The 26592-nt window shown below is 39.7% G+C and overlaps 1 protein-coding gene across 16 annotated transcripts in view; it reads left to right on the forward strand.

Moving 5' to 3' along the window:
• The window catches only part of gpbp1l1 (GC-rich promoter binding protein 1-like 1), a 64390-nt gene that overhangs the window by 17864 nt on the left and 19934 nt on the right, over positions 1 to 26592 (forward strand). For 8 of the 16 annotated variants that reach the window (XM_078218613.1, XM_078218620.1, XM_078218614.1 and 5 more), the window contains 6 exons: positions 2651 to 2769; positions 5372 to 5504; positions 8679 to 8989; positions 9116 to 9188; positions 12454 to 12641; positions 21386 to 21526. In XM_078218613.1, coding sequence (XP_078074739.1) covers positions 2707 to 2769; positions 5372 to 5504; positions 8679 to 8989; positions 9116 to 9188; positions 12454 to 12641; positions 21386 to 21526 — 909 coding nt within the window. In that variant the 5' untranslated portion in view covers positions 2651 to 2706. The remainder of the gene's footprint in view (positions 1 to 2650; positions 2770 to 5371; positions 5505 to 8678; positions 8990 to 9115; positions 9189 to 12453; positions 12642 to 21385; positions 21527 to 26592) is intronic. The other 8 variants (XM_078218622.1, XM_078218625.1, XM_078218629.1 and 5 more) reach the window with 1 other exon arrangement.

The raw sequence follows: 26592 nt of genomic DNA on the forward strand, positions 1-26592 counted from the left end.
TCTGGCAGCTTGTTCCAGATACTCCCCATCCTCTGTGTGAAAAAATTGCTCCTCTGGACACTTTTGTATCTCTCCCCTCTCACCTTAAACCTACGCCCTCTAGTTTTAGACTCCCCTACCTTTGGGAAAATATATTGACTATCTAGCTGATCTGTACCCTTCATTATTTTATAGACCTTCTGACCTTTTATAGAACTTCTGAAAACTAAATTTACTTTGCCGTTTTCAAATAGTGCATTTGTTTTCTGTTACATAATTTTCTATAAACTTTTGTCCTCCGTGTTATAGAACAGAAATTGTGAAATCCTTGCACCATAAGAGTTTATCTGTTCCGATGTTCTAACAAATACACATTGAAAAAGCAAGTTGCTGACTTGCATATCAAATTTGTTTTTAAATTTCTTCTTGGATTGTAAATTCAAATATATGCACGAGTTTGATTGTAAAGTGTTGCTTGTAACTTATTGGTGTGCTCAGTTACTGTAAAGCACAAAATAAGGGCAGCACGGTGGCACAGTGGTTAGCACTGCTGCCTCACAACGCCAGGGACCCGGGTTCAATTCCCGGCTTGGTCACTGTCTGTGTGGAGTTTGCACGTTCTCCCCATGCCTGCGTGGGTTTCCTCCGGGTGCTCCGGTTTCCTCCCACAGTCAAAAGATGTGCAGGTTAGGTGAATTGGCCATGCTAAATTCTCCCTCCGTGTACCCGAACAGGCACTGGAGTGTAGCAACTAGGGGATTTCCACAGTAACTTCATTACAGTGTTAATGTAAGCCTACTTGTGACTAATAAATAAATTAACGATAAACTTAACAGGATGAAGATCACCTGTGGTATTTGCCTTACCATGAAAACTTGCTGTATGGTTTATCAGCAACAATAAATCTCCTTTTAATAAAACAATCCCAAGGTGCACCGCAGGAGCATTTGGCACCAAGTCACATCGAGATATTAGTGCAGATGACCAAGAGATGGTCTATTTTTAAGGAGCATCTTGAAGGAGGGTCGAGAGACAGAATGCTTTGAAAAGAGAATGCCCATGTTTAGGGTTTTGATGACTGATGGCACAGCCATCAATGTTGAAGAGTTAAAATTGAGGACCCCCAAAAGCCAGATTAGAGGAGCTGAGATATTTTGGAGGGTTGTGGGGCTGACTGAGATGAGAAAAGTTCACTTAAATCAATTAATTGGCACCATTATTGCTTTTAGAAATGACTACACTTACCTGAATAATTTTTTTGTAACAGCCCTCAGATGCAGCGAAGAATATACTAAACAGCGGAACTTTTAATCTCTGATAAAGTCACAATCATTATTTCTTCACCGTATTGGCATCTGATGGCTGCCATCAGCTCCGATACAGAAAGAAGCACCTTATAAAATTTAAAATCTGTACTTCTAAAGTTTTTAATTCATCCTCAATATCCATTGCTGTACATTCCATAGTATTGTCTCTGCTTCAGTTCCACTCGTAAGAAAAACTTTTGTGTTGGAAGTAGAGAAAGTATATGGGAAGTTCTTTGTATTGCAATTGGTGGAGCTGAGTAAAAGCCATCACAACTTTTCTCCAAAAAGCTAACCAATCACCAAGTTTTTTTTCCAAAACAATTTGTTAATTTTATTTTATAATATCAAAGACCACATAAAACACATTCCAAAACAGAGCTCAGTAACTGATAAAGCAAATTTGTATTCCCTGAAAGATGAAAGTTTGAAAATATTTGATTACTGATGAAGCTAAAATGTAAACACAGTCACCATGATTTCACCATTCTTTAGTTGAGGGTGTTACTTCGATCTTGCTCTCATCTTCTGCTTGCACTTCAATCTGCTCATCTGTTTTTTCCTCCACTTGGCCCTCATTGTTTTTGAAGCTGAGTAGCTCCCACTTATTTTAAGGCTCCAGTGCACCAAGTTAAGCACATGCATATGTCGGTGGGGGGGGTGGGGTTTGTTCTTTAACCTACCAATTGTTGCACTCAAGTCCTGCACAACAAGAATCACGTGAAGATTGTGGTATTGGCAGGGTGGATGTGGAGAGGATGTTTCCTCTAGTCAGAGAATCTGAAACTAGGGGTTACTGTTTTAAAAATAAGCAGTCTGTCATTTAAGACAGATGAGATTTTTTTTCTGAGGGTCGTGAGTCTCTGAATTCTCTTCCCTTAAAGGCAGTGGAATCAAAGTCTTTGAATATTTTTAAGGCAGAACTGGATAGATTCTCAATTACAAAGGATGAAAGATTATTGGGAATGTGGGGTTGTTGAAGTTTAAATCGGATCAGCCATGATCTTATTGAATGGGAGAGCAAGTTAGAGGGGTCTACTCCTACTCCTAATTCATATGTTCCTAATTCTTTTTCTCCAAAGTTCAACAGTCACTTGCAAAGCAAAGTGTCATGATGTTCACTCTACAGGGATGAACGCTCAATTCCTCAATACTTATTTTGCCTAAATAATGTGCTTTTATTGTATGATTTTTAGGGTGATTAATTATAGATAAAGAACTGAGTCTTCAGAGGCGAATACGAAAGAGACCATATTCAGGTCAAGAAAGTAATAATCCCATTATACATAAATGTATTGGTGTATTTGCTGAAGTCAGCTAGAGATTCTTGTGTATTTCAACGCCTCTTCTTTACTCCTTTTTTGCAGGATCCTGGCCATGAGGTTTGATACCTCACTCCGCTGACAGAAGACACTGGACCTAAATGGCGCAACATGACTTTGTTCCTGCTTGGCTTAATTTTCCATCATCTCAGTCTTCAACTAAGGTATTCTGCAATATTTGGCCTTCTGGATCTTATTTTGTTTGAAGTGGTCAAGCAATAGCTCAACTTGAAATTTTAATTTTTCAGGTTGTGCCTCATGGCCTTTTCTCTTCCTATTTCGGTAATCCTCTCTCGCCTAACACTGTTGGATGTATCTGTGCTAATCTAATTTTGGTCTTGAGCAAACTTGATTTCCATCTGTCCACCATTGGGTGGCCATGCTTGAGTTATCTCGGCCCTTAGCTCAAGAATTCCCCCCCTTCTGTGCCACTTTACTTTCCCTTTCCTCCTCTTAAAGTGCTACTTAAAACCTAGCTCTTTGACCAAAGTTTTGGCCACCTGCCTGGACGTTGCTTTTGATGCTCTTTCAGAGAGTTGGGGCAGACTCGATGGGCTGATTGGCCTCCGTCTGCACTGTAGGGACTCGATGGTTCTATCTGCTGCTGAAATACTCATCAGTGCTTTTGTTACCTAAATTATTCCACTGCACTCTTGGCTAGCCACCATCTTCCGCGCAATCTAAACATACAGATGTGCGAATTAGGAGCAGGATTAGATCATTCTGCCCCTCAAGTCTGCTTTGACATTCAATATGATCATGGCTGTGATCTGACTGTGGCTTCAACCCACTTTCCTTTGTACCCCTTAACCCTTTGACTCCCTGGTCAATCAAAAAGGTATCGAATTGAGTCTAAATATTCAAAGACTAGAGATCATGAATGCACTCTGAGCAGTGAAGTTTTGACCAGTGGGAGCAAGTGAATTAATTAGAACTTGTGAATGAAATATGACTGGCTGAAAGAGAGCAGCAATATACTATTGCTTTTCTACTAATAAAGATTTATTTTTATGGGAACTAGAATAAATGATTTCCAGTGTACTGCCATTTATTGTAGTACTTAAATTGGATCCTTTGGCTACAAAAGAAATAGACTCGCTTTTGTATAGCACTTCTCTCAAGTTCAGAACATCCCACCCAAAAATGTTTTACAGGCAATCAACAAGTATTTTGAAGTGCACTCACTGTTGTCATGTAGGAAATGAACCATCATATTTGAGCATTGCAACCAACAGCAATGAAAGGTAATCTGTTTAAATGATTTCGGTTGAGGAATAAAATTTGGCTAAGGCACTAGGGAGAACTCACTTTCTTCAAAATAGCCCATTTGATTCTTCAAAATAGCCCAATTGATTCTTTTTACACTTGCCTGAAGGGGCCTTGGTTTATCACCTCATCTGATAATCAGCACCTCTGACAGTGCAGCAGTCCTGTACTGAAGTGTCTGTTTAGATTTTATGCTCAAGTTTTTTTTGAATGGGACTTGAACACTGAATTTTATAATTTGGGCAAGAATGTTACTTCTGAACTGTGGATGGCATGTTTTATTTCATCAAACTGCTGAGATTCTATGAAATGAATGAGACCAATTTTCGTGGAGTGTTTCCTTGGTCTTCAGTTGTGTATTCGGCTTAATTGTCTCTTTTCCAGTCAATTAAATTTGGATTAAAGACTGATAAAACAAAAATCAGGAAAATAAGGTTTAAGTCAAAATGTTTAGCTTTCATGATTTTTAAATTCATTATATATTTTTTCTCCTTATATAATTCTTGAAAAACCTATTTTTTAAACCAATTTCAACTGATAGATTCATTGATTTTTTTTTTGGTGGGTCAGCAAAAACAACCTTTGCCCATTTCTCAACTTAAAAGAAAAACAAATTTCGCCCATTCCCAGCAGATCCTGAGGCACTTGTGATACTCTCCATCCTGAATTTTGATGCAGACACAGGCATGTTGACATCATAAGCATGCGGTGTGCATATCTCAGGAACTGACTTTTGCTGCAAAATTCTAGTAGGGGAAAAAAATTAAGTTTAGTTAGTTGGTGATATCATTCATGGGCCATGTAACCAGAAGATGAGTTTAACTTTGTCTTCCCAACCCCAACCTCAAAAGTACCAGAAATTTTAGACATGTTCAAGAACAAAAGACTTTATTAAGTGGATAACACAAGTAAGCGGATGATTTTGTTGCCAGCCATTGTGACCCTCTGTATCTACTGTGGGTTTGCTGCTTAATTAATATAGAATTAAATTATTTGTTGTATTACACTCCATCCGAGTTGGATCTTTGGCTTCACAAATTCTAACTTGTACCAAATGATGGTGTAATAGTTGTGCCTTTAAGATGTCATTTTTAATTTTAATTAAGATGCTATGTCTCGCGTGATGTACTATTTGTCAACCTGCTCCTTTGCTGTTGATGATACTTCAAGTGCGACTCAATTTTCTATGCCACTGTCAGCAAAATTAAAAAGGCATTTATTTGTGATCTGGAGGAAAATTTGACCAAGGAATTGCTGGAGATAAATGCTGCAGCCACATTATTGGTCTTAGATTGTATAGAAAAGGAACCCAAAGCTTCAAGTAATTTAATTTGTTATTTCACCCATAATTTACTGTAGCAATGGCCTTAAGAGGACAGAGCTTCTGTATAACAGCAGAATAATTAACTTAAATTATATTTTTTACTTAAGTTGGCAGCTGTTGATGAATTTATGGAAGGCACAATTAATTTTACTCCTTCTGAAAACTTTTTCACGCAGTCATCTTCAAATGAGAAACACAGTGATCATTTTGCTCGGGGTGATGGTCGATTTGGCGTAAGTCGTAGAAGGCACAATTCTTCAGACGGCTTCTTTAGTAATGGTCTACTTCGAGCTGCTGGAGGTAGGAAAGGTATAATTTAACAATCAGACAATTCTAATTTGTCAGCTGAAAATTTAGGAGTGGCAAAATCAGTTACAGACTGTTACAAAATGCTTTCAATTAAATTAATAATGAAGTTATTTTACCAATTTTACCTTTGCCAGAGTACATGTGCAGTGTAAGTTTTATTTTGAAATGTGAGTATATTTAATAAAATGACAGAGGGCTACAAATATCAACAAACACCGTTGGCTTCAAAAGATCCTAATATTATGATTGGTCTATGCCCTTACTTTACATCATCTAACACATTCTGATGCGCACTCTTTTAGACTTGATTGTATTATATAAAAATTTACAGTGGCAAAATCAGATGATGTGAACACAGTAGCAAAGGTTTGTGGCAGTCTTTGCATGATAATTGCCCTGTGAATTGGCCAACACTGTATTGACCTAGTAACTGAAAGGCTAGGAGGTCTTGTAGCACAGTAGTAGTGTTCCTACCTCTGGACCAGAAGCTCCAGGTTCAAGTCCAACGTCAGGACCTGTTGGCCATGGAAGGAGTGTGCATAAGGTGGTTTAACGGGCTGATAATCAGCTCGGGAATCCTTCCACCACTTCCTCCACTATTCCCCAAAAGGAAAAATAGTGTTGGTGTGAAGATATGCTTAAAAGAAAACTGAATTAGTTATGAGGTTGCTACTTATAACTTGCAGAATGACACTGAAGTATATAATAATGTTTGGTTGATTATGTTGTTAAAGGTACATAGGTGATGTGCATTGTTTGATTAAGGGAATTAGGGGTTATAAGGATCAGGTGGGTAAGTGGAACTGATCCACTTCAGATCAGCCATGATCTCATTGAATGGCAGGGCAGGCTTGAGGGGCTAGTTGGCCTACTCCTGCTCCTAGTTCTTATGTTCTTAAGGACTGAGAACACCATGAATACTGTGTTAGTAGTTGAGAGGCATAGACCCACAATGCTGCTGTATCCTGTGATTAAACCCAACAAGGAAACGATCTGTGCCTTGTTTCGTGCTTCACCATATGGCTAGAATCTAATGTCAGGTTTTGGGATGGTTTTGATATTTGAGGAGAGATTAAAATTAATGATTATACTAAGTAGCTGGGTAACTGGTTAATAGTTACAATAATGATGATGTGTGTGCATTTAAAGAGAGTTTATTGAAATAGATTTTCACATTTTATGGAGAAAAGCTTGGATTGAAACTTAACTAACTGAACAATTGATTGGGATAAAGGTAATCAAAACCATACAAAGGAAGATGTAGATTGAGGGCGGCATGGACAAGTTGGGCTGAAGGGCCTGTTTCCATGCTGTAAACCTCTGTGACTATGTAAGAAGCATGTTTTCACAAAATACTAACTGCAAATGTAAAAGAAAATTCCATTATCCTATATGATGGGGAGCTGTGCTCAGAAGTTTTTAAGATGAAGCTAAAACACCATAGCCTCGATCCTTTGAACCCATATTTGCCTTCTAGCAGGGTCCCTTGCTGATTGTGCAGAACTGAGGAAATTGCCATTTAGTTTCAGCTGTCAGGTCAATCTGGTGGGCTAACCTCTTGCTTCATTGTTGTACTGTTGCATTTCTGTGAAGTAAGCAATGAGAAATGTCACTGTGGTTGGCTGCTTTTACTGGTCATTTGTGATTATGCAAAACTGTTATGATTCCGGGTTTCCAACACTCATGGCTCGTGCAGTTACGCTCTGAAGCTTTTACTGCACTGTATTTACGGCACTGAATTAGCATTTCCCTAAACTATTGGTCAGCAATAATGCTGTGTCTCAGAGCTTGATAGAATTCCAAGTCCTGTATTAATCTAGATGAGAAATGCCAAATGCAAGATTCATTTTCTGTGGGCTAAAATTGGTTGTGTTTGTTTACAATTAGATAATTTATGCAAGCAAAAATGTGATGATAAAGAATGTAAGTGTAACGTACAGCAGTCTACAAACTAGGTTGGCCGTTCCAAATATTATTTTTGTTCTCGAGGCAGAATCCTGAAATAAGTCTCTTGTAATATTTCTGCCAAACAAAATTTCTTGTGTTTTATATGCGTAGTGTTTTATGCACATTATGCTTTTCCAGCAGTAGCAATTCTTTTGTTTAAGGACGGTCCCTGCAGTCAACTTTGATTATATTCCAAATCTCACACAGCTAGCAAGGTAGTTTGTTGATATGTGCCCCAGGAAATCTTAAAATGATGGGCTATGTTTTGGAAACATCCTGACATTGGCCACATTCTTAACTGATAACAATCATTAACAAGCTTCCTATAAACAAAACTCAAGAAGCACAAAATTGCTCAGTTTGAGTGGATACAAAATGTCACACTGCTGAGAAAAGCCAAAGGGAATTAACTTTTTGCTCAGAATGGAAATGACCCCTTTGAGCTAACAAAAATAGCATGCATTTATGCACCTCCTTCATCCCATTGAAACATTCCAACAATCAAAGTGCTGATTTGATTTGATTTATGCTTGTCACATGTATTGGTATACAGTGAAAAGTATTGTTTCTTGCATGCTATATAGACAAAGCATACCATTCATAGAAAAGGGAAGGAAGGAGTGCAGAATGTAGTGTTACAGTCATTGCTAGGGTGAAGAGAAAGATCAACTTAGTGCGAGGTAGGTTCATTCAGATGTATGATGGCAGCGGGGAAGAAGCTGTTCTTGAATCGGTTGGTACGTGACCTGAGTACTGATACTTGTTTTTCACTTGTAGCGCACTGAGTTCAGGAACAATTGCACCGCTGATCAGTTACAATTTTAATTTGACCACTTTTATGTTGTTGTCAAATTTCTGTGATGAGCTAAAAGTATATGAGCTAAAAGTAAATGGTCAAGTTTTCAACAGTCCATTCTCAATAAAAGAGAAACAGGCTATTTACATGCAATTGTAAAAGTGAAACATGTATCTGTTCATTGAAAACTAGTTCCATTTGGTGCCAGTTAGTGAGTTGCAGGAAATTGTTTCTCATGTGATGACTCAAGTCAGTTACATCCAGGAAATTGTTAAATGCATTTGCAAGTACAGTGAGTATTGGTTTCAGGTATGTACATAGCACGTGATGAAGTAGATCTATTGTGATATGCTAAGAAATAAAATGAAGGCTACAAAATTGGAATTTAGTCTATATTAATAAAAAGACTAATATTTTGTGTTTTTTTTTAGATGGTTGGTACCAGCCTTCATTGCTTCGCCATGATTCCGTGGATTCAGGTGTTTCTAAGGGTGTTCAAGTGAGCCTTATTGGAAGTCAAGTTGGGAAAGAAAGTGCCGGTTGGCACAATGTAACTAGAGGCCATGACTCTGTCAATCAACGTGGTGGTGGTGGCGGCGGCGGCAGTGGTGCCCATAGACACTGGAACGGCAGCTTTCATAACCGAAAGAATTCAGGATTCCAGGACAAGCCGCCTGCTGAGGTAAAGGAAGAAAAAAAGGAGGAAAAAGATGAAAAACTTCAGTTTGAAGAGGAAGACTTTGTAAGTTTCTTTTTTAGTAGCTGTAAGGAAGTAACCCCTTTGAGTTGTGTGTACTTAAAATATTAGAATTTTCTCAGTAAATATAATAAATTAATCGATTATCTTGAATAAACTTTTTTTAAACAGCCATCTCTGAATCCTGATGCAGAAAAACAGCCTAGTCAGAGCAGACCTGTCAGCACACCAGCAGGAGTATGGGGTAAGAAAAGGCCAGAAAATTGCACGTATCTTTTGGAATATATCTGTTGGAATTTTTATAACTTTTAGCAATACAAGTTCCTGCATGTTGGAAGCTTTTTATATTCTTCAACGTCTCCAATCAAAATTGAATCCCAATTTTAGCTGTCGTTTCTTTTAATACAAGAAATAATTATGCTCTCGTACAGGGCCTAGAGTCTAAGATAACATTTTCACAGAGTAGTTTCAAGTTTAAAAACTCAGATTTTCGCATGTTTAAAGTTTGTATGGACTTTAATAATTAAATTTTAAATAATTATTTTTGTCTCGCACCACCCACCATTAATCCACTCCACAGCTGAAGGTCATCATGCCCCCACATGACCCCTCCTGTTCAACATCTGGTGTGCCACCAAATTTTCACTCTGGGGCCACACCCAGTCTGAGCCATTAAAATGGGTGTTACACAAAAGGTTTGGGAAGCGCTGCTCTTGGTCCAAGGTGGCAAATTGAATTTCCATGGAGGCCTGTCATTTGGCAAGGGCCACATTCAACAAAAGCCATTTGGAAACACTAGGATGGATATTGGATGCAAGATTTAAGCATTTGTAAGATTAAAATCCTAGCTACCAGGACAGCCGCCTCAGCCTCTTCCAATTGCAAATTTTAGCTGCTTCCTTTTGTCAAATACCACATCGCAATCACAAAATCATTATGATTTAGTTGTAACAAAATCACTGATAATCAAAATTCCTCTTTCAAACTAGAGCACAACTCTCTCATTCTGTATGTTAATAATGTGTTGAGATTCTGTATAGTTTTGCTTAATAATTTTTCATTCTTTTCACATACTATATTGTATGAGTTCCATTTTTATCAACTAAATCAAAATAATCATGGGCCTGTCAAGACAACAAAGCAGAACCAAGGTCCTTGCGAGGCAGGTAATGCAGGACACAGACGAGAGATGCAGCAAATCTCTTCACCTTATTACTGTACAAGTGATCTTGCTTTTGTTTAAAAATATAAAAATATGCACTCTTCAAAAAATGATTACAAATATGTTTCTCAACTAATTTACACGAATATTCGTGCCACAAGGACGTGCCTTCTGGTGAAGTTACTGAGTTGGCAGTAATCAGTAATTTAAAAGGGAAGTCACCTGTACAATGTCTTAAAATACTGCAAGTTGGAGAACAATGGCAGGACTGGGCAGCACGGTAGCACAGTTGTTAGCACTGCTGCTTCACAGCTCCAGGGACCTGGGTTCGATTCCCGACTTGGGTCACTGTCTATGTGGAGTTTGCACATTCTCCTAGTGTCTGCGTGGGTTTCCTCCGGGTGCTCCGGTTTCCTCCCACAGTCCAAAGATGTGCGGGTTAGGTTGATTGGCCATGCTAAAATTGCCCCTTAGTGTCCTGAGATGCATAGGTTAGAGGGATTAGTGGGTAAAATAAGTAGGGATATGGGGGTAGGGCCTGGGTGGGATTGTGGTCGGTGCAGACTCGATGGGCCGAATGACCTCTTTCTGTACTGTAGGGTTTCTATGATTAGGCAATTAAGCTCAAACACTCCATTCATTGCACCATAAGCAAAAATAACGCTAACTTTGTGAGACCAAGAAAATAAATGAAGCATTTTTGCTAATGATGTATAATGATGGTGTCTTTCTTTCTGTCATTTCTTATATGCAATTAAAGGCCAAGTATATGCTCAGCTTCTTTTGATGTAGATTTTAGGTTTTTGTTTGGTCAGGCACCTAAGGTAAAGATAAAGCCACTCAATTCAAATAGAAGCAGTTAAGTTTGCTTCTATGCATGACTTTATGGATAATTCAATTTCCTTCGGCCTGATCATTTATTCTTTGAAAAGTATTTCTGAAACTGAGTAGTAGAACTTGGTTAATCCTATTGGCCATTATTGACAGACAGGCTGCAGAAATCAACCACAGTCTGAAACCAGGGGTCCTTTGAAAGGCAATAAATTGAGAACTTTATAAATACTTGAAATCGATGTGACCATTGTTCCTATTATTAATTTACAATTTATTGACAGTTTGTTTTCTAAGCCGTAGTTCTGTTAGGTGCTTATCGCCAGCTGAAGTTGAGAGGGGTATGTAACACAAGCAGGGCACGCAATGTAAGGCAGGAATCGAGTTTCTTATTTGATCCATGGTCAATGCAAATTACCTAGTTATTGGGCAAATTCAATCAATTGCAGCCAATTTCTGCTTGACTTCACCCAGTGCATACAGTTATAGCCCATCCTAATGAGAGATTTTGTTTAAGGAGCTGGGAGCCCATGACCTCAGCAACTGTGGTCAATCATCAACCCACCATCGTTTGAAGTATTCAAAATCAAGTTTGAACAACAAGCTGTGTCCAGTACCAATGTGTTGAACTTATTTTTCAAAAACTTGATTTGAACCAAACCGTTGGTTCTTGAATTTATCTATCCTTAGTCAATGGGTTTTTCCAATTCCCATTCAGCAGAACAGTCTCTTCAGAGAGGAATGAAGAGCTAAGCAGAATTGACAAGATCAAATCTTATTGGAGAGGTCTGTCATGAAAGGTTGCAATCCTCATGGAGGAAAAGGAAAGTTTGGTAATATAACAGTAAAAAGGGAAAAACCATATTTAATTGCTCCTGAAGACCATGAAATTGTAAACCAACGCTTGACCATATTAGACTTGAAATAAAAATAGTTCATTTTCTCAAACTGAAATGCTTTTTTACACTCTATGAATTAATTTATATGGTTTTAAAGGCTAAAATACATAAATCAAGTCACCACTGGGCACTTGCTGGATAATGGTCCCAAATATTTGAACTTTTGCGATGAATAATAATTAAAAGATCTCAGCACACTCTGCTCTCAATTCTTAATGACATGAATTTAAATCTAGAAGTGGTGGGCAGGAGGGGGGAATATTGAATTGATCCTGATATTCCTTTGGATTTGAAACATGTATTTCAAAACTGTTAGTAGCTTTGTTTGGGTTTGAGGTGGTCGTAAATTGTCATCTTGTTATATCTGCCAGAATGATTGAAATGCACTGAATAATGTAGCTTTGGGCAGATGTACTGGCTGCATTTCAGCTTTGATTGGAACACTAGTGCGTGTTTGTTGATTTGAACCACAGTGGTAACTCTGCTTGACAGGAATTGTAGATTTTACATTGTAGCATAGAAATGTGGTGTTGATTATATTATGTGTTTCCATTGTACAGTTGAGGAATATTTGGAAAGATTAAATCATCTATCAAACTTTATCCTTCTAAATGCAGAAAACCCCCCAAGTGCCAAGCAGCCGGTTTCCAAGATGCTGGTCATCAAAAAAGTTTTGAAAGAGGAACCAATATTCACAACTAGCTTTTGTTCCTCGGGAAACCATTTTGCAAACAGCAACAAAAACACTGCAAGTCCAAGCGTTTACAAAAATCTCATACCCAAACCTGCAGCCCCTCCCACAAAGGTATAGTAATCCACTGTTTGAATTTTTTGCAATGTTTTTATAGTATGCTTATTTTTTCTGAGGTATAAATAAAGCAACAACATTTTGAAATTAGATGATATAGATGTTATTTAGTGAATCTAAACAGTGCAGTTTACCGGTGGAGAGGACCCAGCATTCTTGGTTAACTAAATAAGTTAAGGAATGCATCAAACTTGAGGAAAAAGCATAGATCATGCACCAAGATGAGTGGCAAGTTAGGTAACTGGTCAGAACATTAAGAGTAGCAAAGAATTACTAAAAGGTTAGGAGAGAAGTAAATTAGAATATGAGAAGAAGCTTGCTAGAAATGTAAAAATGGATAGCAAGAGTTTCTTCAGTATTTACAAAGGAAAAGAGAAAGTGAAGTGAGTGTTGATGCTCTAGAGAGCAACAATGGGGAGCTAATGGTAGCTAATACGGAAATGGCATGTGAAATGAACAGATATTTTGTTTCTACCTTCATTATTGTGGATACAAAAACCGTTCCAGTAATAGCTGTATGTCAAAAGGTGGAAGGGAGAGGGGAGCATGGTAAAATTCCAAGCCTTATTGAGAAAACAGATGGAGCTGCACATTGACAGATCTCTGGGTCCTGATGAACTTCATCCTCTGGTCTTGAGAGAGGTGGCTAATAAGGTAGTAGATGCATTGGTGTTAGTTTTCCAAAATTAATTGGATTCTGGAAAGGCTTCATTTGATTGCAAAGTAGCAAATATAACTCCTTGTATTCCAGGAGGAAGGGAAGCAGAAAATAGGAAACTATAGGCCACTTAACCTGATGTCTGTCATGGGGAAGGTGCTGGAATTGATCACTAAGGCAGTTACACTCTTTAGCAAAATTGTGAAATTAAGGAGGTTGGTTATAGCTGTGCACTTGGGGGGAAAAAGCTTAAGGTAATTGGGGAGTTTCAGCATGGCTTTGTAAAAGGGAGATTGTATTTAACCAATTTATTGGAGTTATTTGAAGGAGTAACTTGCACTGTGGGTAAAGGGGAGCCTAGCCTGTAGAAGTACTGTACTTGTATTTGCAGAAGGCACTTGATAAAGTGCCACATCAAAAGTTGTTGCAGAAAATAAAAGCACATGATGTAGAGGGTAACATATTAACACTCATAGAAGATTGATTGGCTGGCAGAATACAGTGAGCATGCATAAATGAATCATTTTCGGATTGGCAGTATGCAATGAATGGAATCCTACAGACCTATGTCCTGGGGCTTCAACTTTTTCCAGGTTATATCAATGACTTGGATGAGAGGAGTGAAGGCGTGGTAGCTAAGTTGCAGATTACACAAAGCGAGGAAAATATGTTGTGAAGAGGACATAAGGAGGTTGCAGAGGGGTATAGATAGAATGAGTGAGTGGACAAAAATTTGGAAGATGGAGTATAATGTGGGAAAATGTGAAGTTCATTTTGGCAGAAGAATAAAAAGCAGCGTGTTACTTGAATGGAAAATGACTGCCCAATTTCAAGGTGCAGAGGTATCTAGGTGTTCAAGTTTACAAGTCACCAACAATTAGTATGCAGATACCATATGTAATTGAGAAGGCTATTTAAATGCTATCCTTGGCAGAGGAATTGAACATAAAAGTAGGGATGTCATGTTTCCGTTAGTAAGAAGTTTAACAACACCAGGTTAAAGTCCAACAGGTTTATTTGGTAGCAAAAGCCACACAAACTTTCGAGGCTCTAAGCCCCTTCTTCAGGTAAGTGGGAATTCTGTTCACAAACAGAACTTATAAAGACACAGACTCAATTTACATGAATAATGGTTGGAATGCGAATACTTACAACTAATCCAGTCTTTAAGAAACAAAACAATGGGAGTGGAGAGAGCATCAAGACAGGCTAAAAAGATGTGTATTGTCTCCAGACAAGACAGCCAGTGAAACTCTGCAGGTCCACACAACTGTGGGGGTTACAGATAGTGTGACATGAACCCAATATCCCGGTTGAGGCCGTCCTTGTGTGTGCGGAACTTGGCTATCAGTTTCTGCTCAGCAACTCTGCGCTGTCGTGTGTCGCGAAGGCCGCCTTGGAGAACGCTTACCCGAATATCAGAGGCCGAATGCCCGTGACCGCTGAAGTGTTCCCCAACAGGAAGAGAACAGTCTTACCTGGTGATTGTCGAGCGGTGTTCATTCATCCGTTGTCACAGCGTCTGCATAGTTTCCCCAATGTACCATGCCTCGGGACATCCTTTCTTGCAGCGTATCAGGTAGACAACGTTGGCCGAGTTGCAAGAGTATGTACCGTGTACCTGGTGGATGGTGTTCTCACGTGAGATGATGGCATCTGTGTCGATGATCCGGCACGTCTTGCAGAGGTTGCTGTGGCAGGGTTGTGTGGTGTCTTGGTCACTGTTCTCCTGAAGGCTGGGTAGTTTGCTGCGGACAATGGTCTGTTTGAGGTTGTGTGGTTGTTTGAAGGCAAGAAGTGGGGGTGTGGGGATGGCCTTGGCGAGATGTTCGTCTTCATCAGCAGATCCTGTGTATACGGAGGGCTTGTCCGTAGGGGATGGCTTCTTTAACGTGTTTAGGGTGGAAGCTGGAGAAGTGGAGCATCGTGAGGTTATCCGTGGGCTTGCGGTACAGTGAGGTGCTGAGGTGACCGTCCTTAATGGAGATGCGCGTGTCCAAGAATGCAACCGATTCCGGAGAGTAGTCTATGGTGAGCCTGATGGTGGGATGGAACTTGTTGATGTCATCATAGAGTTGTTTCAGTGATTGTTCACCATGAGTCCAAAGGAAGAAAATGTCATCGATGTATCTAGTGTATAGCATCGGTTGAAGGTCTTCTCCAGCTTCCACCCTAAACACGTTAAAGAAGTCATCCCCTACGGACAAGCCCTCCGTATACACAGGATCTGCTGATGAAGACGAACATCTCGCCAAGGCCATCCCCACACCCCCACTTCTTGCCTTCAAACAACCACACAACCTCAAACAGACCATTGTCCGCAGCAAACTACCCAGCCTTCAGGAGAACAGTGACCAAGACACCACACAACCCTGCCACAGCAACCTCTGCAAGACGTGCCGGATCATCGACACAGATGCCATCATCTCACGTGAGAACACCATCCACCAGGTACACGGTACATACTCTTGCAACTCGGCCAACGTTGTCTACCTGATACGCTGCAAGAAAGGATGTCCCGAGGCATGGTACATTGGGGAAACTATGCAGACGCTGCGACAACGGATGAATGAACACCGCTCGACAATCACCAGGCAAGACTGTTCTCTTCCTGTTGGGGAACACTTCAGCGGTCACGGGCATTCGGCCTCTGATATTCGGGTAAGCGTTCTCCAAGGCGGCCTTCGCGACACACGACAGCGCAGAGTTGCTGAGCAGAAACTGATAGCCAAGTTCCGCACACACAAGGACGGCCTCAACCGGGATATTGGGTTCATGTCACACTATCTGTAACCCCCACAGTTGCGTGGACCTGCAGAGTTTCACTGGCTGTCTTGTCTGGAGACAATACACATCTTTTTAGCCTGTCTTGATGCTCTCTCCACTCCCATTGTTTTGTTTCTTAAAGACTGGATTAGTTGTAAGTATTCGCATTCCAACCATTATTCATGTAAATTGGGTCTGTGTCTTTATAAGTTCTGTTTGTGAACAGAATTCCCACTCACCTGAAGAAGGGGCTTAGAGCCTCGAAAGCTTGTGTGGCTTTTGCTACCAAATAAACCTGTTGGACTTTAACCTGGTGTTGTTAAACTTCTTACTGTGTTTACCCCAGTCCAACGCCGGCATCTCCACATCATGTTTCCGTTATGCAGGGTATAGGTGAGACCACATCTCAAATACCGTGTGAAGTTTTGGTCTCATTTAAGGAAAGATGTAAATACATTAGAGACGGTTCAGAGGAGGTTTGCTAGATTGATACATAGAATGAGAAGATTGTCTTATGAGGATACGTTGGAAAAGATTGTGCCTCTTTCCACTCGAGTTTGGAAGAGTGAGGGATGACTTGATTGCAGTATACAAGAACCTGAACAGGGGGGCATGGAAATTATGTTTCTTCTTGTGGGTAGGTCCAGAACTAGTGGTCCCTATTTTCAAATTAGGGGTCACCCTTTTAAGACAGAGGAGGATAATTTTTTCCTGAGGTTTGTGTGACTTTGGGACACTCTGCCTGATTGGGTGGAGGAGACGGGGCGGTCATGAAATATCTTTAAGATGGTGGTAGATAGATTCTTGTTGGGCAAGGGAATCAAAAGTTATTTGGGGTAGATGGGAATGTAGAATTAGAAACATCGATTAAACCTGATTTTATTGGGCATATAATGACTGAGTAGGCTTGAGGGGCCACATGGCCTAATATTTTGAATGTTCATATTCGGACAAATAATAAACATTAATTATTGTTGCAATGTTCTAACTGCAACTGAAAAATGTCAGATGCCTAAACACAGAGCAAATTCATTAAATTGGGTGAGGCCAAAAACACTCTTTGGTTTTTAATTTGTTATAAAAGAATAATAAATGTGTGATATAACTGATATATTTATTAGTTAAAGATGACATACAGTTGTGCATGCAAGCAATGCATCTATTTATTCCAGTAGAAGACCCTTTGGTGTATGAGATTATACCTTGCCAGGTAGTTTACTATCTTCACTTTTTCTAATTGTTTGAACTTCAATGATGTAACTACATCTTCTGGACAATTATTGAGCAATGTCAGGTGACCTGCTTTGGATCTATTAACTCTTTAAGACTACTGCAATGTGATCCTTGTATATCCGATGCTACTGCGCAAGTCGGTGACGGTGTTGAACTTCATACTCATTGGAATACAAATATTTGCCATTTTTAATAGTAGAGGATAAAATGGGCTTGCATTATAAATATTCCACACTTTTCTCAGGATATTAGTAACTTAATTCAGACATCCAAATTGAGCCATAATTATTTATGTTGATCCTTTAATACTTCCAGAAATTATTTTAATTCATGCCTTTGGCTGCTTCAAGCCTCGGCTTTGAAATTCCCTCCCTCAGCCTCTCTGGCTCTCTTATCTTTCTTGCCTGCTTTAAGACACTCCTTAAAACCTATCTCTCTGACCAAGCTTTGACCCATGTTATTTGACTGGGTGTTTGTGAATTCTCCTGTGAAGTGTCTTCGATTGTTTTATGACATTAAAGGCACTAAGTAAATGCAAGTTGTTCTTAAATTGTGCTAAACTTTATAAAATGCCGTATTTTGATTCAGCTTACAGAATTCTAATGACTTAATATAAATCATGTGTTAGTTGCATTTTGCAGAAAAATATCATAACACACAAGTAATCCTTAATACCTGTATTTATTTATATTGATTTTCTAGTAAATATTTTAAACATTCAGCCAAATCTCATCTAAAATATGACTTTTTTGCACCACTTCCTTTACTGCCGTCCATTGCTAATTATTCCATATTAATAGATTCCAGCATTTTCCCTGTGGTAGATGTTTGGCTAAATGGTCTGTAATTTCTTCCTACCGTCTCTCTCCCTCCCTTCCTTTTTGAATGGATGAGTTTGTGTTTTCCATTTTCCAATCTGATGGGACCTTTTCAGAATAAGAAGTTTAACAACACCAGGTTAAAGTCCAACAGGTTTATTTGGTAGCAAAAGCCACACAAGCTTTCGGAGCTCCAAGCCCCTTCAGGTGAAGAAGGGGCTTGGAGCTCCGAAAGCTTGTGTGGCTTTTGCTACCAAATAAACCTGTTGGACTTCTAACCTGGTGGTGTTAAACTTCTTACTGTGTTTACCCCAGTCCAACGCCGGCATCTCCACATCATGGCTACCTTTTCAGAATCCAGGGAATTGTGGAAGATTATGTAGAATGTCTTTACTATGTTTTAAGATGTGAGGATGTGGGCCATTAGGTCCAGGGGACTTTTTGGCCATTAGTTCTAATAGTTCTCTGTGTCCTCCCTCCATTTTGAGATGATTTTGTGTCTTCTATAGTGTAGCCAGTCCCAAAATATCCACTTGACGTTTCCGCCATTTCTTTATTTTCCATTATTAATTCCCAGACACCAATGCTCACTTGAATTGCACTTTGCTTCTAAATACTTGTTGAATCTCTTACTATCTGTTTTTATATTTCTAGCCAGCTTTCTTTCATGCTCTAATTTCTCCCTCCTTTTTAGTCATTTGTTGCTTTTAAAAAAAAATTCTGCCCAACCTCCAGCCCTTTCAGGGTGGCACAGTGGTTAGGTTAGCACTGCTGCCTCACAACTTCAGGGACCTGGGTTCGATTCCTGGCTTGGAGTCTGTGTGTTTTCCCCGTGTCTGCGTAGTTTTCCTCCGGGTGCTCTGGTTTCCTCCCACAATCTGAAAGATGTGCTGGTTAGGTGCATTGGCCATGCTGAGTTCTCCCTTAGTGTCCCCGAACAGGATATGGAGTATGGCGACTAGGGGACTTTCACAGTAATTTCATTGCAGTTTGATTGTAAGCCTACTCATGACACCGATAAATAAACTTTAAGCTTCACTAATCTTCAAAGGATTGTACATTTATGTTTTTCAATTTGATACTATCTTTAACTTTCTCAGGTCAGCAGTGGCAGATCTTTAAATATTTCTTAACCTAATTTCCCAGTTCACTTTAGCCAGCTCTTTCTTCATACCCTGGTACTTGCCTTTATTTAAGTTAAAAGCACAATTCTTAGAATCACACTGTTCTCCCTCAAACTGAATGTGTAATTCAATCATGGTGTTATCCCTGCTACCTCCAGCTCCTTCATTCTGACATTCATTAATCCTGTCTCAGTGCATGTTACCAGGTCTAAAATAGCCTGCTCTTTGGCTCCAGAACAAGGATTCCAAAAATGTTGGTTGAGACCCCCAGTGGGGTTACGAGACAAGATCTTGGGGATGCGAGGTCCAAGGCAGCAATGGCTGCCATGGAGCACTGACTGGGTGCTAAGAGCTGCAAGGCCCCTTTAAATCCCTGTTTTCTTTCTAATGGTAGGTGTAGCCTAATGGACAGATTGAGACCTGATTTCTGTGCAATAATGGCTGTGAAAAGGTAGGTGTAAAAAAACCTGCAGTTTAAAGTCTCCCCACCACACTCAACCTTACTCACCCCGTCCCATCCTGCTCAGTAGCACCCAAGCCAGCACCACCACAAGTTCTCCCACCCGCTCAACAACTCTCGTACCTTGAGACCACCCAATGTATGGGGCATTAAAATAAGGTCACATAGGGAAATGTTTGGGAAACACATGTAGAACATGTTGCTCTAAGAAATTATCTTAAACAGAATATGAAGTTGTGTTCCAGGCTACCTTTGCCAATCTGATTTGTCCAATCTGTATGTAGACTAAGATCACCCATGATTATTGCCCCCATTATTTCTTCCTGTATACCCCTTCATACATTTATATTTTCAGTTTCATCATGATTTGTAAGCACTGATGTAAAATACTTTACAAATAGCCCCACCATGTCTCCAGTATGCCTTCAGTCTTTGCAAACAGATTTGACCTTAAGGGGTACTACAATCTCTTAAATTATATTACTTCTCAGATGCTTGTCAAAACCCTTAATGTTCCCCATTTTTAAAATCTATAACTATTTTTCACATTCTCTTTTAGTCTTCCTAATCTCCCTTTTCACACTTTCTATATTTCTCATGGTTTTGTTTAGGAAGAGGTCTGATTCTATTATTTTGTCTTTTTAAATTTCAGTTTGATATTTGTAAACCTCCTAATATTTTGATCACAGCTCCACCCATTTCCCCTCATTTGACTGTAGTTTCTCGGTATATACAATTTATTGCCAGAAATACTATTTATAGTCTCAGGGTATTGATGCTCAATGGAATTGTATGGAATTCTTCTGACCTATGGGATGTTATGCTCTATATCAGCGGTCTCCAAACTCTTCAGTACGAGGGCCACATTGTATATTCTACACATCTTCGCGGGCCAAAGAAAAAAATCAGTTCTATAAATGAATGAATAAAATTTATTGTATCCGGGTCGGATGTGATCCAGCCCGCGAGCCGTAGTTTGGAGACCCCTGCTCTATATTCTAAAAAATCTGACTGTTTTCTTGAAATACTGGTCAAAAGCCTGTTGAACTGTAATATCATCAAGGGTAATTTCTAGGCTTTAATTCATGAGGAAGGAGCTCAAAGATTTTTGACCTGTTTTCATCTCTCCTGCATAGTTAAACCGTAAGAGGTAGTTAGAATGCCGAGTATTTTATGGAGAATCTGATTTGAGCATCTTTTCTGTAGTATAAAAGTAAATTGCTGTGGATGCTGGAATCTGAAACAATAATAGAAAATGCTGGAAAATCTCAGCAGGTCTGACAGCATCTGTGGAGAGAATAAAGCCAACGTTTCAAGTCTGAATGACCCTTCATCAAAGCCAGATTCAACTTTAGCTCTCTTCTCTGTCCACAGATGCTGTTAGTCATGCTGAGATTTTCCAGCATTTTCTGTTTTTGCTTTCTGTAGTATAGTTTGGATGGCCTAAAATTATGCAAAAAAACTTCAGTCTGTGTGTGTCTGTATTATGGATAGACTGTAAGATACAATTGAGGCCTAAATGGATCTGCTAACACGCTTTCGTAGGCCATCAGTTTACTCATACTGCTAAAAGATGTTGCTGATTCTGATGGCCTTTAAGATCCTGAAAAATTCTAAGTAATCTTGAACTCTGAAAATAAATAATGTGATTTTTCTTTTTCCCCATTTGTTTTCAAATGTAGCCAGGTCCATGGAAATCTACTGGAAGGGAGAACAAACCTGGCTTACTTTACTCTGGCCAAGATTCAGCATTTACAAGTCCTGTTGCAATGATCAAACCTTCAATACAGTTCAGCAGCAGTTGTCACATCTCTCCAAAAGAGGTATGATGGTAATACAATGCAATTTTCATTTGTGTTGTATGTTATTTACCATTTAACTCCTTGATGGCTTAATTAAATCTGCTCTGAATGGTTTTTTGGAACTGCCAGTCTGTCTCAGATCCCAAAATACTTCAGTATACTGCAGTGACCTATAACCATGTTCCTTTATTGTTTGTGGTGCACAACTCCAGCAGAGCACAATTTTGTGTACAGTATGAATTGGTCGAGTTTGTTTTGGTATTACTTTCAGTGAGCACTCTGGAAGCGGAAGTGCTTGTCAAAAAGCAATTCTGTGTTTTAAGATACAGTTGTACTCCATTTTGCTCTGTTTATCAATTGCCACATGTTCAGGAAACATAGGAACAGTTCCTTGTGTCTGTGCTGCATTCTAATGGATCGTGGCTGATCTCTCCTGCAGCTCAATTTACATGCTGTTGTTCTGTATGTTTTGATAGCCAGTGTATGTTATTAGCCTTGAACACTTCAGTTCACGCAACATTGTAGTGAGTTGCAGATTTCCATCACCTTTTGTATGAAGATATGTTTTCTGATTTTACTCCTAAGTGGGTTTGAAGATTATGGCCTCTTGGTTCTTATCCCAGGGATGTTGGAATCTGAGAGAAAATAGATTTTTTTGTATCTTCCCAGTTGAACCTTACTCATTTTAAATACCTTGCTTAAATCATCATTAAATTTCTAAACTCAAGGGGATGCAAGCCAAATTTATGCAACATGTCCCCATATTGTTCTTGAGCACTGGTATAATACTGACGAATACTGTCGTCTACCCCTTCTAGTGCCCAACTGAGTGTGGCCATCCAAATGCAGTCTGACCAAGGCTCTGTATAACTTAGGCATATTCGTTATTGGATCCCAGCTCCCTTGAGATAAAGGCAACATCTCGGTAAAATAAAACTAAAATACTGCACATGCTGCAAATTTGAAATAAAAACAGCAGGTATTGAAATAAAGCATGCAGCTGGCCACGCCCCTCCACAGATGTTGTCAGACCTGCTGAGTATAGACAACATTCCAGTAGCCTTTTTGATTATCCTTTGTACCTGTCATTACATATATGTAACTTTTAATCTTATTGATCCTTCACAGTTTGTTAGTCTGCCATCTTTGAGAGAATTCTCATTTATTTTTCCTCTGACCCCAAGTGGATAAGCCCACACTTAGTCATACTGAGCACACAATGTTATATGTTTTGCCCATTTACTTAGTATTCCTGTATCCTTTTGTATGGATGAGGTGAGAGTGACTGTCATTAACATCAAGTTAGCATTTGACCGAGTGTGGCATCCAGCAAAACTGGAGTTAGTCGGAATCGAGGAAAATCATGCACTGGTTGGAGCCATACCTGGCATAAAGGAAGATGGTTGTGATGTTTGGAGGTCCAACATCTCTAATCCTGGGAAACACTACAAAAGGTCCTCCTGGGTTGTGTCCTAGGCCCAACCATCTTCAGCTGTTTCATCAATGTCTTTCCTTCCATCATTAGGTTAGAAGTGGCGATGAGCACTGATGACTGCACAGCGACTCCTCAGATAATGAAACAGTCCATGTACAAATGCAGCAAAGCCTGTACAATATCCAGGCTTGGGTTGACAAGTGGCAAGTAATATTAGGGTCTCTCAAATTCCAGGCAATTTTGATTTTTGATTTGATTTATTATTGTCACATGTATTAACATACAGTGAAAAATATTGTTCCTTGCATGCTATACAGACACAACATACCGTTCATAGAGAAGGAAACGAGAGAGTGCAGAATGTAGTGTTACAGTCATAGCTAGGGTGTAGGGAAAGATCAACTTAATGCAAGCTAAGTTCATTCAAAAGTCTGACAGCAGCAGGGAAGAAGCTGTTCTTGAGTTGAATGGCAATGACCATCTCTGACACGAAAGGAGCTAATCATTGCCCCTTGACATTCAATGGCATTACCATTGCTGAATCCCCTACTATCAACATTTTGGAGGTTACTATTGACCAAAAACTGAACTGGGCAAGCCATATAAATACTCCTGGCTACAAGAGCAGGTCAGAGGCTCAGAATTCTGCGGTGAGTAACTCGCCTCCTGACTCCACAAAGCTTGTCCACAATCTGCAAGACACAAATCAGGAGTGTGATGGAATACTCTCACTTTGTCTCGATGAGTGCACCTCAAATAACACTGCAGAAGCTCAATGCCATCCAGGACAGAGCAACCTGCTTGTAGAAGGGATACCTAATCAAGCATTAAATCCCTCCACCACTGACGTACACTGGGACAAGGACAAGATGCATGGGAACACCACTACCTGGAGGTTCACCTCCAAGTCATCATCCTGACTTAGAAATATATTGCCATGCCTTAACTGTTGCTGGGTCATGGCTGTGTTCTCAGCCCCTTAATATACTCCTTAAACACTTATGACTGCGTGACCAAATTCCGCTCCAACTCCATTTTCAAGTTTGCTGATGACACCACTGTAGTGGGTCACATCTCAAACAATGACGAGACGGAGTGCAGGAAAGAAATAGAGAACCTAGTGCGATGACAATCTCTCCCTCATTGTCAGTAAAATGAAGGAGCTAGTCATCGACTTCAGGAAACGTGCCCCTGTGTACATCAACGGTGATGAAGTGGAGATGGTCGAGAGCTTCAAGTTTCTAGGTATTCAGATCACCAACAATTTGTTCTGGTCCCTCCACGCCACGCTATGGTTAAGAAAACCCACCAATGCCTCTACTTTCTCAAAAGGCTAAGGAAATTCAGCATGCCCTCTATGATTCTCACCAATTTTTATAGATGCATCATAGTACTATTGCAGCTTAGTCTGGCTCCTGCTCTGATCAAGACCACAAGAAACTATCAAGAATTGTGAATGTAGCCCAGTCCATCATGCAAACCAGCCTCCGATCCATTGTCTCCGTCTACACTTCCTGCTACCTTGGGAAAGCAGCCAGCATAATCAACAACCCCACACACCCAGGACATGACCTCTTTCACCTTCTTCCATCGGAAAAAATATGCAAGCGTCTGAAAACATGTACCAACAGACTCCAGAACAGCTGCTTCCCTGCTATCATCAGACTTTTGAATGGTCCTATCATGTATATGATCTTTCTCTTCACTCTTTCTGTAACTGCAACAACCTGCATCCTTCCTTTCCTTTTCCCCTTTGTACTTTGAACGGTATGTTTTGACTGTATAGCATGCAAGAAACAATACTTTTCACTATATCCCAATACATGTGACAATCAAATCGAAATCCTGGAACTTCCTTCCAAACAGCATTGTGGGTGTACGTACACCTCAGGGATTGCAGCAGTTCAAGAAGGCAGCTCACCCCGACGTTCTCGAGGGCAACTAGGGATAGACAATAAATGCCGGCCCACTGAGCAATGCCTACGTCCTTTTAATGAATTTTTAAAAACGCCCTCTTTGCATCCACACAAATTACTGTGCTTTTGTACTAGCTGCAGATTTGGATATACAGTGCTCTTTTCTCATTTGATCATTAATATATACAGTGAAAAACTGAGACCAGTGCAGAACCCTTGGTAATATTACCATGTTTCACCAATCAGAGGGTTTAACCCATCATCCTGACTCTCTGTCCCCCACCCCCTAACCAGCGACCAACCCATACCAAAAATTAATCTTAAATTATATGCATTCTTCATATTTGTGTACCTCCTGTGCATAGTCTTACCAAATGTCTACAAGAAGTCTACGGAGATAACCTGCGCATGTTGGTGACTTCTGTAAAATAAAAGTCAACTATCAATGTGTTTGAAAAATAAAAATCTATCTGAGCAAATTGCTGTTAGATGTTCTAACTGCAAATGCGTAGATTTTGAATTGGGATCTTGGGAAATATTTAGAAGCTAAAGCCGTAGTGCATTTCAGTATTAAAGAAAATAATTAGACTCTTGGGGAAGCACTCCTTCATTAAAAGAGTGACACGGAAGCAGTTTTTGTGTGGGTTAATTTATCTCAGTTAAATTTATTTATTTAGCTAATATGGCACATTGATATGGTAATTCTTTCTCATCTACTATCATGTTGTATGTCGTGTTATTTTAGAAATCTGACAGTTTGACAAGTTTGTAGTGATGTGGCACTGCATTTACATCAGGAATGTTTTTTGACTATAATTATTTTGTTAACTTCCACTCTGGTGCCTCCTTGTGGCCAGAAGAAGAGAATTCTAAGCTGTTATCAGACTTTTGCAGGTATAGCGCTTCAGCTTCCTACTTGAAGGTGTGAGAGCAGCACAAGTCTGAATGCTTTCCCAGTGCTTAGAGCAGAAACTGAGTGAAGGATCAGACTTGCATTCTACAACTCTTCTGGTGTTGTGCACATGTGTTTTGACATGCAAAATCTTCGCATGTTACTTTAAATGGTCTGGCATGAGCAATAGGGTGCAGTAGAATAGTCTGAGTGTATATGTGAAAGCATAGATATGGACTCTATGGTACTATTCAAAGATAAGTGAATATCTTCTAATGTGATGACCAATGTTTATTCTACAACCAGCACCCTCAAAACTGATTATCTTGCGTACATGAGCAAGCGGAACCTACCTGAAAATGCTATTAACCTTTGGGTTGCAGACAGCCAATCTATTTAACTTGCCCATCTATTTGCTATTACAGGCCAAACTAATTCAACACTAAACTAATCTTCTCCCAACTTAATTTGGTGCTAAGATAGTATTCTTCCACAACTGGCATTTCATTTGTTCATGTTCTGACCTCTTCACTGCTGCTCAAACCTAATCACTATATTTTTCATTGGTGATTAATTTCTCCAGTGCTCTTCTCAACAAACTTGAGGTAATCCAGAGCTCCATGTTCTGCACATCTCTCAGATCACCTCTGCCTTTGGTTTGTTGTGGCCCACTGACATAACTTTAAGACCTTTGTCATCAGACTCTTGTAAAGCATTGCCCCATTCCATCTGAGTGCTTGAGATCAGTTATACTCTTGTTTTTCATACTTTGGAACGCTTTTTCTTTTTCATTCCTTCTGACCTGAAAAGCCACATCTAAGCAATTGTACATCGCTACTTCCTT

The sequence above is a fragment of the Mustelus asterias genome, chromosome 8, assembly GCF_964213995.1.
Source record: "Mustelus asterias chromosome 8, sMusAst1.hap1.1, whole genome shotgun sequence".
NCBI lineage: Eukaryota > Metazoa > Chordata > Chondrichthyes > Carcharhiniformes > Triakidae > Mustelus > Mustelus asterias.